This window comes from Oncorhynchus nerka, linkage group LG15 (assembly GCF_034236695.1).
Source record: "Oncorhynchus nerka isolate Pitt River linkage group LG15, Oner_Uvic_2.0, whole genome shotgun sequence".
Taxonomy (NCBI): domain Eukaryota; kingdom Metazoa; phylum Chordata; class Actinopteri; order Salmoniformes; family Salmonidae; genus Oncorhynchus; species Oncorhynchus nerka.
Genome location: NC_088410.1, coordinates 57,665,717 through 57,681,084, shown reverse-complemented (window position 1 = coordinate 57,681,084; position 15,368 = coordinate 57,665,717). Strand labels below are relative to the sequence as shown.

The window sequence follows — 15,368 nt, the reverse complement described above, 5'->3', positions numbered from 1 at the left end:
GTAACCGGGATCCCGAAACTATTCCTATTTCCCCTCCAAAATATATATTAAATTATAAAAAAAAGTACAAAATGTCGGCACTAATGAAGTTCCACAAAATACACAACATGTAATAGCACATTATCCAAACAGATTGTCGCAGGGAAGCCTTTAGCCTAGTGTATTTACTTCACACAAGGTCACCATAAATTCGAAGCACACACGTAATGGACACTGCCGGACTGCACACACGACCCGAATACAGTTAAAAAACCCTACAGTATAGCCTTTAAAAGAAGGTTCCCTGACTCTTCAGACAGTCACAAATTTGATAGGCCTACACACAATTCACTATATACTACATTACTAAAAATCTGTTTAATTTGCTCTGATCTCTTTACATTGTGGCACTTGTGGCATAGTGACCATATCCTGGTTTTAAACACTTTAAATGGGAACTTCCTATTTTTGCGTTATTTCCCTGGACTCTTGAGATAAATATGAATTATTCCCGGTATTGAAACTTGGTAGATTCCTGGAAAATATTCATCCCTACTGTACAGTAGAGTTTTGTACAATACAGTATAGGTGAGCACGCTAGAGTAGAGTACGGTATAATTTACTTAATGCACTGAACTGAACTGTACTGAACTATACTCTACTTTATTGAGTTCTATCCTACTCTGCTGTACTGTACTTTACTGTGCTGTGCTGTACTGTTCAAACGTCTGAAACTTAGATGTCTATCATTGGTACAGATTTGGTCTGGTCCGGACCAACCAAATTTGTTCTTGTTTGGGGCCGGAGTGCATTAGCATAATAGCCCGTGTTTAGAACAAACATGCAAAGGAGGATATTACATTTTTCTTCCTTTGTGTACCTATTCCGGATACATATAAAGAATGAAGAGAATGATGTTCATAATTATGAATTTCTGTATAGTACAGATCCGGGACCCATGATGCCATTCTGTTACCATCGTTCTGTTACCTGGTGTTAATTCACTTCACTTACTGTGGTTCCAAAATATATTTTTTTAAACTCAAGCTGACACCCCATTCTTTCTGCAGACATCTTTGAATCTTAAATCGCAGTTGATATTTAAGAGTTTTTGGAAAACGTGGTCACATAAAGAATGGAGGGAGATTTTACCATTATTCTGTTACCAAACTTTAGATCACCACTGGTCTTCTCTAGGAAATGTGTTTTTGTCAAATTTCCTGTGGAAATTGTTAAAAGTAGTCCTTGCTTGGTTGTTTGGTTAACTTTGTCATCAATGGTTTTTGTTTGGCATACTTTTAAAGGGAAAGATCTTAGTCTCAGCGTCAATCTGTTACCATTTTGCAGGCTCTGTAGCTACCACCTCCTGAGGTGCAAATTCACAGCCTACGCCAGCAGAACCCAGCGTCTCTGGGCTCTGCATGTTGGGGTACAGCGTCTCTCTCCTGCAGACTGCAGCTAACACAACTGCTCAACTAAATGTACCTCTATGTGTGTGTGACTCACTCAGCCCGTAAGTGGATGTAATGAATGAACATTACTCTAGAACTCCCTAAACAAGTTTTTTCACTCCATCCTATAGCAGGACTCGTGTTTTACAATTTGGATATGACCAAATTGTCGTTCATATGTCTGCGTACAGTGCAGCCTCTTCATCAATTTCCAGAATATAGTTTGTTCAGGGATGCCAGGCAGCGTCTGAATGGAGTTGATGGATGGTGAGTGTGTGTGAGAGCGGGCTTAGCGTATCTGAGGGATTTCAGTGAAACCATTCCTGTTGTTGTTTCACTTCCCCCCTGGATCAACCTGGATGGTGGTGTTCATTACTTCTGATTAAGGCCGAGACACATACTGTAGGTTAGATGGTCCACACAGGAGGCGGTGAGGAGTAAAAATGATTACATTGTTTGCAGCGATGATGACACCTGGGGTGTGGGTACAGGGTATGGGGTCTCATGGGGGGGGGGGTGGTCTTCTCCTGCTGCTGCTGGTATGGTCTGTGAGCCAATCAAACTCCAGGTCTCTGGCCGTATACCCCCAGACTGAACTCTCTATCCATCTTACTTTCCCTCCATCACTACAAGATGGAGGGCAAAACAGTGTTGCTTGATGAAAGGGAATTGATTTGAGCTGGGCGATATGGACAAGAAACATAAATTATGGGTATGGATTTATCGTCATAGCCCTAGGAGTGACAGACAAAGTGCATACAGTAGATATTGTTTGATTAATATGTTTTTTTATTTTATTTAGGGGGTGGATCATCTTTAGTATTGCAAATACAATCTGGCTTCTATCAATGTAATTGTCTGCATAATTTCCAATTCCCCATATATTTTTTAAAATAACTGTACAGTATCAGTCAAACATTTGGACACACCTATAATTCAAGGGTTTTTATTTATTTTAATATTTTATACAATGTAGTATAATAGTGAAGACATCACAACTATGAAATAAGACATACAGAATCATGTAGTGACCAAAAAAGTGTTAAACAAATCAAAATATATTTATATTTGAGATTCTTCAAAGTAGCCACCCTTTGCCTTGATGACAGCTTTGCACACTCTTGGCATTCTCTCAACCAGCTTCATGAGGTAGTAATCTAGAGTCAATTTCAATTAACAGATGGGCCTTGTTAAAAGTTAATTTGTGGAATTTCTTTCCTTAATACATTTGAGCCAATCAGTTGTGTTGTGATAAGGTAGGGGACGTATACAGAAGTTAGCCCTATTTGGTAAAAGACCAGGTCCATATTATGGCAAGAACAGCTAAAAAATGCGAAGAGAAACAACCGTCCATCATTACTTTAAGACATGAAGGTCAGGCAATGCGGAACATTATAAAGAACTTGGAAAGTTTCTTCAAGTGCAGTTGCAAAAACCATCAAGCGCTATGATGAATCTGGCTCTCATGAGGACCGCCATAGGAAAGGAAGATCCAGACTTACCTCTGCTGCAGAGGACAAGTTCACCTCAGATTGCGACCCAAATAAATGCTTCACAGAGTTCAAGTAATAGACACATCTCAACATCAACTGTTCAGAGGAGACTGCGTTAATCAGGCCTTCATGGTCAAATTGCTGGAAAGAAACCACTACTACAGACACCAATAAGAAGAGATTTGCTTTGGCCAAGAAACACGAGCAATGGACATTAGAGCGGTGGAAATCTGTCCTTTTAGATTTTTGGTTCCAACCGCCGTGTCTTTGTGAGACTCAGAGTAGTTGAATGATTTCCGCATGTGTGGTTCCCACCATGAAGCATGGAGGAGGAGGTGTGATGGTGCTTTGCTGGTGACACTGTCTGTTATTTATTTAGAATTCAAGGCACACTTAACAAGCATGGCTACCACATCATTCTGCAGCGATACGCCATCCCATCTAGTTTGCGTTTAGTGGGAATATCATTTGTTTTTCATCAGGACAATGACCTTAAACACATCTCCGGGCTGTGTAAGGGCTATTTGACCAAGAAAGAAAGTGATGGAGTGCTGCTTCAGATGACCTGGCCTCCCACGATCACCAGACCTCAAACCAAAGGTTTGCTGTGAGTTGGACTGCAGAGTGAAGGAAAATCAGCCAACAAAAGCTCAGCATATCTGTTAACTCCTTCAAGACTGTTGGAAAATAATTCCTCATGAAGCTGGTTGAGATAATGCCAAGAGTTTACAAAGCTGTCATCAATGCAAAGGGTCGCTTTCTTTGAAGAATGTAAAATATAAAATGTATTTTGATTGGTTTAACACTTTTTTTGGTTACTACATGATTCCATGTCTTCTTTCATAGTTTTGATGTCTTCACTATTATTCTACAATGTAGAAGTAGTAAAAATAAAGAAAACTCTTGAATGAGTAGGTGTGTCAACTTTTAACTGGTAATTTAAAAAATATATATTTTCCTTTTATTATTTCCCCTTAACCCTACCACCCCTCCCCTAATTGGAGTAAACTAATGGACAACACCATTTGGGCTTCTACTTCCAGTTTATACATACTGTATACATTTGACGGGCACAGTATATTATACATTACTTATCTTCAGCTACCCTTAACCCCTTCCATTTATCTCTGAAGACCATCTGGTTTTGATTTCTATTTGCCATATTTTTTTCAACTGTGCTGTTTTGTTTCACATTTTTACAAAAATGTTTTAATATTAATTAGTGTATTTGAGTTTAACCATAACACTTATTGTTTTTTTTCTGGTAGATTAAACTGAAATTGCAACCAACTTTCTATGCCTTGTTTAAAAATAGTGATATTTTTGAGATTTTTCAAATGACCAAAAGTGAGAGGTTGTAATCGGAATAAAGGGAAAAAGACCATTCTTGAATATGAGGTGAGACATTCTTACTAATCTGCTAGAGAACCAGTTTGGATTTATGTATAGCTTTTGTATGATTGAAGGCTTTAGTGAAAAGTATAATGCTTTAAAATGTAAGAATTTCTGACCTCTGAATTAAGTAGGCCCGTTTTAATTTTGTCTGGCTTGCCATTCCAAATAAAATTGAATATTTTTTGCTCATATAATTTTAAAAAACAGGTCATTAGGTGTAGGCATGGCCATAAGCAAATAGGTGAACTGGGATATGACCAAATAGTTAATCAGGTTGATTTTTCAACAAATAAATTGGTATTTTCCTTTCCATGGTAGCAAGATCTTATCTATTTTTGTTGGCTTTCTATAAAAATGTATTTTAATAAATACTGAGTATGTCCACTTTACTGTCAGAACATTTTATTGGTAACCTACACGGAAATGTAAATGTTGTATTTTTTTTGTTATCTGATATCGTTGAATCTGATTTTAATAGCTAACATTTCGATTGTCATAATAAATAGATATGTCGATAGTGGACAACCTTGTTTTACTCCTCTTGACAGTTTAATACTTTCTGAGAATTAGTACACCTTGGGATACTATACATAACTTTAACCCACTTTAAGAGATTCTCCAAAATTGAAATATTCCAGGCATTTATATATTAATTCCAGTCGTACTTTATCAAAAGCCTTTTCAAAGTCAGCTATGACTACTAGGCCTGGTTTCCCCAATTGTTTTCATAGTGTTCTATTGTTTCCAGTTAGTTTGATTCATCTTTGTGTCAGTGGATGATATACAAGAAGTACACTATCCTACCCATGTTCTGTTGCACCAGAACCCCCCCAAAAAAAAACTTTGATCTCTCAGGAGTTATCCCACCCACACCCATCTAAATTTCCACTCTTCAAAGTTGTGCTGTTAGAAGTTCATAGAATCGTTCCTTTCTTTATTCATTCTCTTCATCGCTTCGATGTGTTCCCAGACTGTTCTAGGTCCTACTCAGCGGTCTGAGACGGCAACATCTGTCCCTAGAGTTAAACATACATAGACCTGGAACACTTTAGTATTTTATTACTTTGCTTTGCTGTTAGAATGATTATCATTTTTTAAAATGAAAACTAGTTTTTCTGAAAGACTGGTTGATATAATGTATTCCGCAAAACTACCATATGACTTTCTTCAAGCAAATATTAGACGATAAAATGCCATATTTGGGGTATTCAATGTCATTGTCCACCTACACTGAGTGTAAAAAAACAATTAAGAACACTTTTCTAAAATTGAGTTGCCCACCCTTTTGCCCTCAGTACAGCCTCCATTTATTGGGGCATGGACTCAACAAGGTGTCGAAAGTGTTCCACGGGGATGCTGGCCCTTGTTGACTCCAATGCTTCTCACATTTGTGTCATGTTGGCTGGATGTCCTTTGGGTGGCGGACCATTCTTGATACACACAAGAAACTGTTGAGCATGAAAAACCCAGAAGCGTTGCAGTTCTTGACACAAACCGGTGCGCATGGCACGTACTACCATTTCCCCGTTCAAAGGCACTTACATTTTTTTGTCTTGCCCATTCACCCTCTGAATGGCACACATGCACCATCTATGTCTCAATTGTCTCAAGGCTTAAAAATCCTTCTTTAACCTGTCGATAGGTTAACCTGTCCCCTTAATCTACACTGATTGAAGTGGATTCAACAAGTGACATCAATTGGAATTATAGCTTTCACCTGGATTCACTTGATCAGTCTATGTCATGGAAGGAGCATGTGTTCATAATGTTTTATGCACTCAGTGTATAGTTACACTGAACAAAAAATATAAATGCAACATACAACATTTAAGATTTTGCTGAGTTACAATTCATATAAGGAAATCAGTTAGTTGAAATAAATTCATTAGACCCTAATTTATGGATTTCAAATGACTGGGATTACAAATATGCATCTGTTGGTCACAAAAAAAGAAGGTAGGTGCGTCGATCAAGTCAGTGTCTTGTGTGACCACCATTTGCCTCATGCATCGCGGCACATCTTCTTCGTGTGGAATTGATCAGGCTGTTGATTGTGGCCTATGCAATATTGTCCCACTCCTCGTTCAATGGCTGTGCGAAGTTGCTGGATATTTGCATCCCAAACATGCTCAATGGGTGACATGTCTTGTGAGTATACAGGCCATGGAAGAACTGGGGAATTTTCAGAATTGTGTACAGATCCTTGCGACATGGGACCGTGCATTATCATGCTGAAACATGAGGTGATGACAGCGGATGATAGCACGACGATGGGCCTCAGGATCTCATCACGGTGTCTCTGAGCTTTCAAATTGCTATCGATAAAATGCAATTGTGTTTGTTGTCCAAAGCTTATGCCTGCCCATACCATAACCCCACCGCCACCATGGGGCACTCTGTTCACAACGTTGACATCAGCAAATCACTCGCCCACACGACACCATACATGCTGTCTGCCATCTGCCCGGGAACAGTTGAAACCGGGATTCATCCGTGAAAAGCACACTTCTCCAGCATGCCAGGGGCCATCGAAGGTAAGCGTTTGCCCACTGAAATCCGTTACGACTCCGAACTGCAGTCATGCCAAGACCCTGGTGAGGAAAACAAGCAGGCAGATGAGTTCCCTGAGATGGTTTCTGACAGTTTGTGAAGAAATTCTTCGCTTGGACGTACTGCCAAATTCTCTAAATCGATGTTGGAGGCGGCTTATGGTAGAGAAATGAACATTTGATTCTCTGTGAACAGCTCTGGTGTACATTCCTGTAGTCAGCATGCCAATTGCACATCAGTGGCATTGTGTCGTTGTGTGACAAAACTGCACATTTTAGGATGTCCTTTTGTCCCCACCACTATATGCACCTGTGTAATGATTATGCTGTTTAATCAGCTTCTTGATATGACACACCTGTCAAGTGGATGGATTATCTTGGCAAAGTAGGAATGATTACTAAAATGGATGTAAACAAATGTGTGCACAAACTCTGAGAGAAATGCCTTTATTGTGTACATGAAACATTTCTGGTATCTTTTATTTCTGCTCATGAAACATTTTCACCAACACTTTACATGGTGCATTTATATTTTTGTAAAGTGTATATATAAATGTAGTGTTTTAAATACTTATACTAAACATTCTATCTAACCTCTGTTTCTGTGTTCCTTAGCTCTACAGGGTGGCCAGTCGGGGTCAGTAGGAGAGGAGCACCATGGGAGCATGGGGGGCGGGGTGAGGGAGAGGAGGGCCACAGGAGGAAACTCCTACTGGGCTTATTCCGGTGAGTCCTCTTCTACTTCATAGAGATACAACTATGTCCTCAGGCAAGATGGCTGACCGCTTGTGCCACAAATTCTAACCCTACATCCTCTCTAAGGTTCGAACTCTATGCTCTACACTGATCAATATCATTAGAGAGGTCAAACCTAACTGGACTGTGGCAGTAGAGATGTATTATTTAACAGTAACTCTCTCTTCCTCTTTGATTGATTCTCAATCTCTCTCTGTCCCGACTCTTCTCCCTTCTTCTTCCCTATTTCCCAAATTTAGCTTTTAATCCAACTCCTTCCATTTCTATTTGACTCTCTCCCTCTTTCCCTCACTCCCTCTGACTGGTAGCTACAGGGAGTAGTTTTGGATGTGTGTTATGGAGGATTCTGTGCTATAGAGTAGGGACTTGTGTTGTCCCGGTGAGCCCCATTCAGCTACAGAGATCCACATTTATCACACTGTTCCTCCAGCACTGGGCCTGTGGCAGAGAAGGATCTTTAAACAGATATATTTATATTTCTGTTATGCATGTGTGCACCTTATAATCACTACTTAAACTGATGGTCCTGGAGGGATGCACTGGCTGGAAGAAACTGTATCCCAGGAAAAATCTATGTCCTAAATGGCTGTGGATCCTTAATACCATGTTATACGAGAAACATCCCAGCCATTTGTATATTATGGTAAAATGATCTATAGGGCACTGTTCACCTCTAATGATTGTAAGATATCAGGTCACATTAAAGTGTGCCAGAGCTAAATTGGCACATTTTACAGTTGAGCCCAGAAAACGGTCACTCTCTCACCAGGTCTGATGATGAGTTGTGCTGTATGTTGCTGGGCAGCCTTCAATAAGGTTTCAGATGTACTCGATGATTCATCATGCATACATTTACTTTGTGCCTTTTTGATTATTTATGACATGTTTATGATATGCAATGTTACGTTACAGCCTTATTCTAAAATGTATTAAATAAAACATTTTCCTCATCAATCTACACACTATAACCCATAATGACGAAGTGAAAACAGGTTTTTATAAATGTTTGCACATTTATAAAAAGTAAATAAACTGAAATACCTTATTTACATAAGTATTCAGACCCTTTGCTAGGAGACTCGAAATTGAGCTCAGGTGCATTCTGTTTCAATTGATCATTTTTGAGATGTTTCTACAACTTGATTGGAGTTTACCTGTGGCAAATTCAATTGATTGGACATGATTTGGAAAGGTGCACACCTGTCTATATAAGGTCCCACAGTTGACAATGCATGTCAGAGCAAAAACCAAGCCATGAGGATGAAGGAATTGTTCGTAGAGCTCCGAGACAGGATTGTGTCAAGGCACAGATCTGGGGAAGGGTACCAAAACATTTCTGCAGCATTGAAGGTCCCCAGAAAAACAGTGGCATCCATCATTCTTAAATGGAAAAAGTTTGGAACCACCAAGACTCTTCCTAGAGCTGGCCACCCGGCAAAACTGAGCATTCGTGGGGAGGAGGGCCTTGGTGACCAAGAACCCGTTGGTTACTCTGAAAGAGCTCCAGAGTTCCTCTGTGGAGATGGGAGATTCTTCCAGAAGGACAACCATCTCTGTAGCACTCCAGCAATCAGGCCTTTATGGTAGAATGACCATACGGAAGCCACTCCTCAGTAAAAGGCCCATGTCAGCCGGCTTGGAGATACCAAAACGCACCTAAAGACTCTCAGACCATGAGAAACAAGATTCTCTGGTCTGATGAAACCCAGATGTAACTTTTTGGCCTGTATGCCTAACGTCACATCTGGAGTAAAACTGGCACCATCCCGATGGTGAAGCATGGTTGTGGCAGCATCATGCTGTGGGGGTGTGTTTCAGCGGCAGGGACTGGGAGACTAGTCAGGACCTCAGACTGTGGGGTGAAGGTTCACCTTTCAACAGGACAACAACCTGACAGCGCTCGAGAGGATTTGCAGAGAAGAATAGGTGAAACTCCCCAAATACAGGTGTGCCATGCTTGTAGCATCATACCCAAGAAGACTCAAGGCTGTAATCACTGCCAAAGGTGCTTCGAAAAAGTACTGAGTAATGGGTCTGAATACTTAATACTTAATATAAATATCAGTTTTTTCGTTGTCTTTATGGGGTATTGTGTGTAGATTAATGAGGACAAAATATGTTTTAATCCATTTTAGAATAAGGCTGTAATGTAACAAAATGTGGAAAAAGTCAAGGGGTCTGAGTACTTTCCAAATGCATTGTATGTCAACTACTGTTCAAAAGTTTGGGGTCACTTAGAAATTCCCTTGTTTTTTAAAATGACATCAAATTGATCCGAAATACAGTGTAGATATTGTTGTAAATGACTGTTGTAGCTGGAAACGGCTGATTTTTAAAAATGGAATATCTACATAGGTGTACAGAGGCCAATTATCAGCAACCATCACTCCTGTGTTCCAATGGCACGTTGTGTTAGCTAATCCAAGTTTATCATTTTAAAAGGCTAATTGATCATTAAAAAAAACTTTTGCAATTATGTAGCACAGATGAACACTGTTCTGAATTAAAGAAGCAATAAAACTGTCATTCTTTAGACTACTTGAGTATCAGGAGCATCAGCATTTGTGGGTTCGATTACAGGCTCAAAATGTCCAGAAACAAAGACCTTTCTTCTGAAACTCATCAGTCTATTCTTGTTCTGAGAAATTAAGGCTATTCCATGCGAGAAATTGTCAAGAAACTGAAGATCTCATACTACGCTCTTTACTACTCCCTTCACAGAACAGCACAAACTGGCTCTAACCAGAATAGAAAGATTGATATTCACAGTCTCCTCTGAACAGTTGATGTTGAGATGTGTCTGTTGGGCTCTGTGAAACATTTATTAGGGCTGCAATCTGAGGTGCTGTTAACTCTAAAGAACTTATCCTCTGCAGCAGAGGTAACTCTGGGTCTTCCATTCCTGTGGTGGTCCTCATGAGAGCCGGTTTCATCATAGCGCTTGATGGTTTTTGCGACTGCACTTTAAGAAACTTTCAACGTTTTTGAAATTTTCCGCATTGACTGACTTTCATGTCTTAAATCAATGATGGACTGTTTTTCTCTTTGCTTATTTGAGCTGTTCTTGCCATAATATGGACTTGGTCTTTTACCAGATAGCCCTATCTTCTGTATGCCACCCCTACCTTGTCACAACACAGCTGATTGGCTCAAACGCATTAAGAAGGAAAGAAATTCCACAAATGAACTTCTAACAAGGCACACCTGTTAATTGAAATGCATTCCAGGTGTCTACCACATGAAGCTGGTTGAGAGAATGCCAAGAGTGTGCAGAGCTGTCAATCAAGTCATAGGGTGGCTACTTTGAAGAATCTCAAATATAAAATCTATTTTGATTTGTTTAAGTTTTTGGTTACTACATGGTTTCATATGTGTTATTTCATAGTTTTGATGCCCTCAGAATTATTCTACAATGTAGAACTTAAGTAAAATCAAGCCCTTGAATCAGTATGTGTGTCCAAACTTTTAACTTGCACTGTATATATTAGTGGGATCGGGCATTGATGTTGGCTGATTAGGCCTGGCACACAGTCGGTATTCCAATTCATCCCAAAGGTGTTCAATGGGTTTCAGTTCAGGGCTCTGTTCAGGCCTGTCAAGTTCTCCGACACTGATCTCGGCAAACAATTTCTTTATGCACCGCGCTTTTTGCACAGTGGTATTGTCATGCTGAAACAGAAATGGGCCTTTCCCACACTGTTGCCACAAAGTTGGGAGCATAGAATAATCTAGAATGTCATTGTATGCTGTAGCGTTAAGATTTCACTTCAGGGTTCTAGCCCGAACCATGAAAAACAACCCCAGACCATTATTCCTCTTCCACCAAATCTTACAGTTGTCACTATGCATTGGGTTAGGTAGTGATCTCCTGGTGTCCGCCAAACCCAGACTTGTCTGTTGGACTGCCAGATGGTGGAGCATCATTGGTGGCAGGGTAGCCTAGTGGTTAGAGCGTTGGACTAGTAACCGGAAGGTTGCAAGTTCAAATCCCCGAGCGGACAAGGTACAAATCTGTCGTTCTGCCCCTGAACAGGCAGTTAACCCACTGTTCCTAGGCTGTCATTGAAAATAAGAATTTGTTCTTAACTGACTTGCCTGGTTAAATAAAGGTCAAATTAAAAATCATTCATCACTCCAGAGAACTCGTTTCCACTGCTCCGGAGTCCAGCCGACAATTGTGCATGGTGATCTTAGGCTTGTGTGCGGCTGCTCGGCCATGAAAACCCATTTCATGAAGCTCTCCACGAACATGTATTGTGCTGACGTTGCTTTGAACTGAGTTTGTAACTCGGTAGTGAGGGTTGCAACCGAGAACAGATGATTTAGACGTGCTACGCACTTCAGCACTCTGCGGACCCTGTGAGTTTGTGTGGCCTGCCACATCGCAGCTGAGCCCTAGACGTTTCCACTTCACAATAACAGCACTTACTGTTGACCGGGGAGCAGCTCTAGCTGGGCAGAAATTGACTAACTGACTTGTTGGACAGGTGGCATCCTATGACAGTGCCACTTTGACAGTCACTGAGCTCTTCAGTAAGGTCATTCTTACTGCCAATGTTTGCATGTCCGTGTGCTCGATTTTTATACACCTGTCAGCAACGGGTGTGGCTGAAATGTCATAATCTCCTCATTTAAAGGAGTGTCCACATACATTTGTATTTTTTGTGTGTTTTCAGTATACATGCATTTATTTATTTAAATCATTGTGCTGCTAGCCAGCTACTCCACTGAGATCCTCAAAATCAGCGGCTTGAATTTTAATTTGAAAGCTAGTAGTGTTCCTGGTCCTATTCATATCTACTAACTGAGCAAATTTTCCATTAGATAATGACATGAAGAGAGTGCTCTCGGCCGTCTGAGTAGGACAAGGCTGAAATGAGATGGAAATTAATGATATTCTGCCCCTGAATTGTATATTATCCTTGAAAATTCACTCTCACTATCTCCCTCCTACTAATTTTAGCACTGCCTGCAGTCTTGTAAAAACCACTCATATTTAAAATGATTTTAAAAGGAAAGGATCATTCCAGAACTGTTAAAACCTCTTTCACATTCCATTTTACCTTAATGGAAAGAGATCTGAATGAGCTGATTTTAACGGTTATATTCCCAATGTGGTTTCGCCTGGAGCATAAAAAGTAGGATGAAATTAGTCTTTGTACACTTTTCCTTCTCGTTGATGCTGTATCTCCTTAGAGAGGAGAGGAACAGGAAACTGGTTGCACCTATAATACCAACTACTCACAACATTTACTGCTGTGATGTCAACTCTGTTACTGCAGTACGAAACCAGCTTTTCCTTGGCAAGAAAGAAAACACAAAGCAGACTAAACTCCATGGTCCTTTTAAAACCTACTTTTGTAAAAAAAAAAAATAGTGTGTGCTATAGCTTGCAAATGTGACTCTTGGTGACCACATAAGGCAGCTTTTTCCAACATTAGGACCGTTTTCCTTAAGAGATGTTATCCACTACATGTTTTTCTTTACATTGCTTCGTTACTTCCTGGTATCGTGACAACACTAGTTGTTCTGACATTCATTTGTGCAATATGCCTAAACACTCAAATAAAGCTATTGGATATGTTGTACTTCAGAATGTGGTCAAGGTAGTTTTACTCTAACTGTAGTTGCTTTTGTATTCATAGCACTTTGCACATAGCATACCCTAACCTCTGCAGCCTGTCGGCGAGGCCTCTCCCTATGTTCTCTGAGCATTTCATGGATCATGTTATCTATTCAACCCTGTCTTCGTGCTTTGACATTGAACCTGTGTTGACACTGAGCTACAGCGATTCAGACAGCTAAAGCTCCTTAGCCTCTGTGTGTTTGGTATTGTTAGGTGAATATGTAGTCAGAAGCACCATGTTTTCCAGAAGTCTGCTAATTATCCGCTTTGAATTTAGAGTCAATGACGTCTGCAGAAAGAATATTGGTTCAGATTTGGTCCGGCAAGTGTTGCCCTACCAAATTTCAGCTACTTTTCAATGTCCATGAACGCCCGGTGTCGGTGCTCAGTCGGTGAGGTTGTTTGTTACAATAAATGGTAAGAGGGTAGTTGTTTGGGACAAACACCCCATTGAAACCCTGCATGCATGCAGAGTTCTGTAAGATTATCCTACATGTCCAGAGGAAAACTACAAACAATGCATGCAGGGCAGAATTAGGCCAATATCCACTAATAATAAAAACTAGAAAAAGAGCAATTCAGTTTTGGAAACATCTAAAAAACAGTGACTCCCTCTCATGTTATTACTAAGCCCTGCAATGCCAAGAGCTGAGCAGAGAAAAGATTCCCCTCATCCAGATGGTCCTGGGGCTGAGTTCACAAACCTGTTACACTAACACACTGAAGCCTCAGGACCAGAACATCCAATCAATCAGAATAAACCAAATTACAACACAGTCAAAACAAAACTACATTGCTTATTGGGAAACACAAGCACAAGCACAAAGCAAGATGCAGTGCTATCTGGCCCTAAATAGACAGTACACCATGGCTAACTATTTGAACATGGTTACTGATCAAAGTCTTCGAAAAACCTTGACAAAGTACAGGCTCAGTGAGCAAAGCCTTGCCACTGAGAAGGGCTGTGCAACCACTGCACAACAGCAGAACCTGAGACGGAGCTGCGTTTCCTGACAAAATGTCAGAAATATAAAACAATTAGAGAGTGTCATTTCCCAAAATTTGAAACCCTTATTCAAGGTTTCAATGACCTCTCTGATTAGAGTAGGATACCCATCCTGTTGGGGGAGGACGCAGAGAGCTGTGGGTTGGCAGCGCACTACATTGCTGCCTGCCATAAGTTGAGGGACAGTGTCTAACAGACCAATCAACTTGCACATGTCCTCTACTGTGTTGTTATTGTTCAATGTATGGCTATTTTGACCCTTGGTTATTGTTGTTACTGTTGTCCCGTTGACAGTTTTGATTTTTTATTATTTTCATGTTGTAAATATCCAAAGTAAGCTTTGGCAATATGTACATTATGTCATGCCAATTAAGCAAATTGAATTGAATTGACAAAGAAAGAGAGAGACAAAGAAAGATACAGACAAAGAGAGAGAGAGAAAGAGAGAGAGAGAGAGACAAAGAGAGAGACAAAGAAAGAGAGAGAGAGAGACAAAGAAAGAGAGAGAGAGACAAAGAAAGAGAGAGAGAGACAAAGAAAGAGAGAGAGAGACAAAGAGAGAGAGAGAGAGCGAGAGAGACAAAGAAAGAGAGGGAGAAATAGAAAGAGGGAGAAATAGAGGGAGACAAAGAAATAGAGGGAGACAAAGAAAGAGAGGGAGACAAAGAAAGAGAGGGAGACAAAGAAAGAGAGGGAGAAATAGAGAGAGGGAGACAAAGAAAGAGAGGGAGAAATAGAAAGAGGGAGACAAAGAAAGAGAGGGAGAAATAGAAAGAGGGAGAAATAGAGGGAGACAAAGAAATAGAGGGAGACAAAGAAAGAGAGGGAGACAAAGAAAGAGAGGGAGACAAAGAAAGAGAGGGAGACAAAGAAAGAGAGGGAGAAATAGAAAGAGGGAGACAAAGAAAGAGAGGGAGAAATAGAAAGAGAGGGAGAAATAGAAAGAGGGAGAAATAGAGGGAGACAAAGAGAGGGGGACAAAGAAAGAGAGGGAGACAAAGAAAGAGAGGGAGACAAAGAAAGAGAGGGGGAGACAAAGAAAGAGAGGGAGACAGAGAGAGGGAGACAAAGAAAGAGAGGGAGACAAAGAAAGAGAGGGAGACAAAGAAAGAG

General features: G+C 40.4%; 1 protein-coding gene across 1 annotated transcript in view; it reads left to right on the top strand.

Annotated features, from left to right (window-relative positions):
- The window catches only part of LOC115142954 (receptor-type tyrosine-protein phosphatase gamma-like), a 324,742-nt gene that overhangs the window by 71,089 nt on the left and 238,285 nt on the right, over positions 1–15,368 (top strand). Inside the window, exon 2 of the mRNA XM_029682861.2 lies at positions 7,483–7,593. Within this exon, the coding sequence (XP_029538721.1) occupies positions 7,483–7,593 (111 nt within the window). The remainder of the gene's footprint in view (positions 1–7,482; positions 7,594–15,368) is intronic.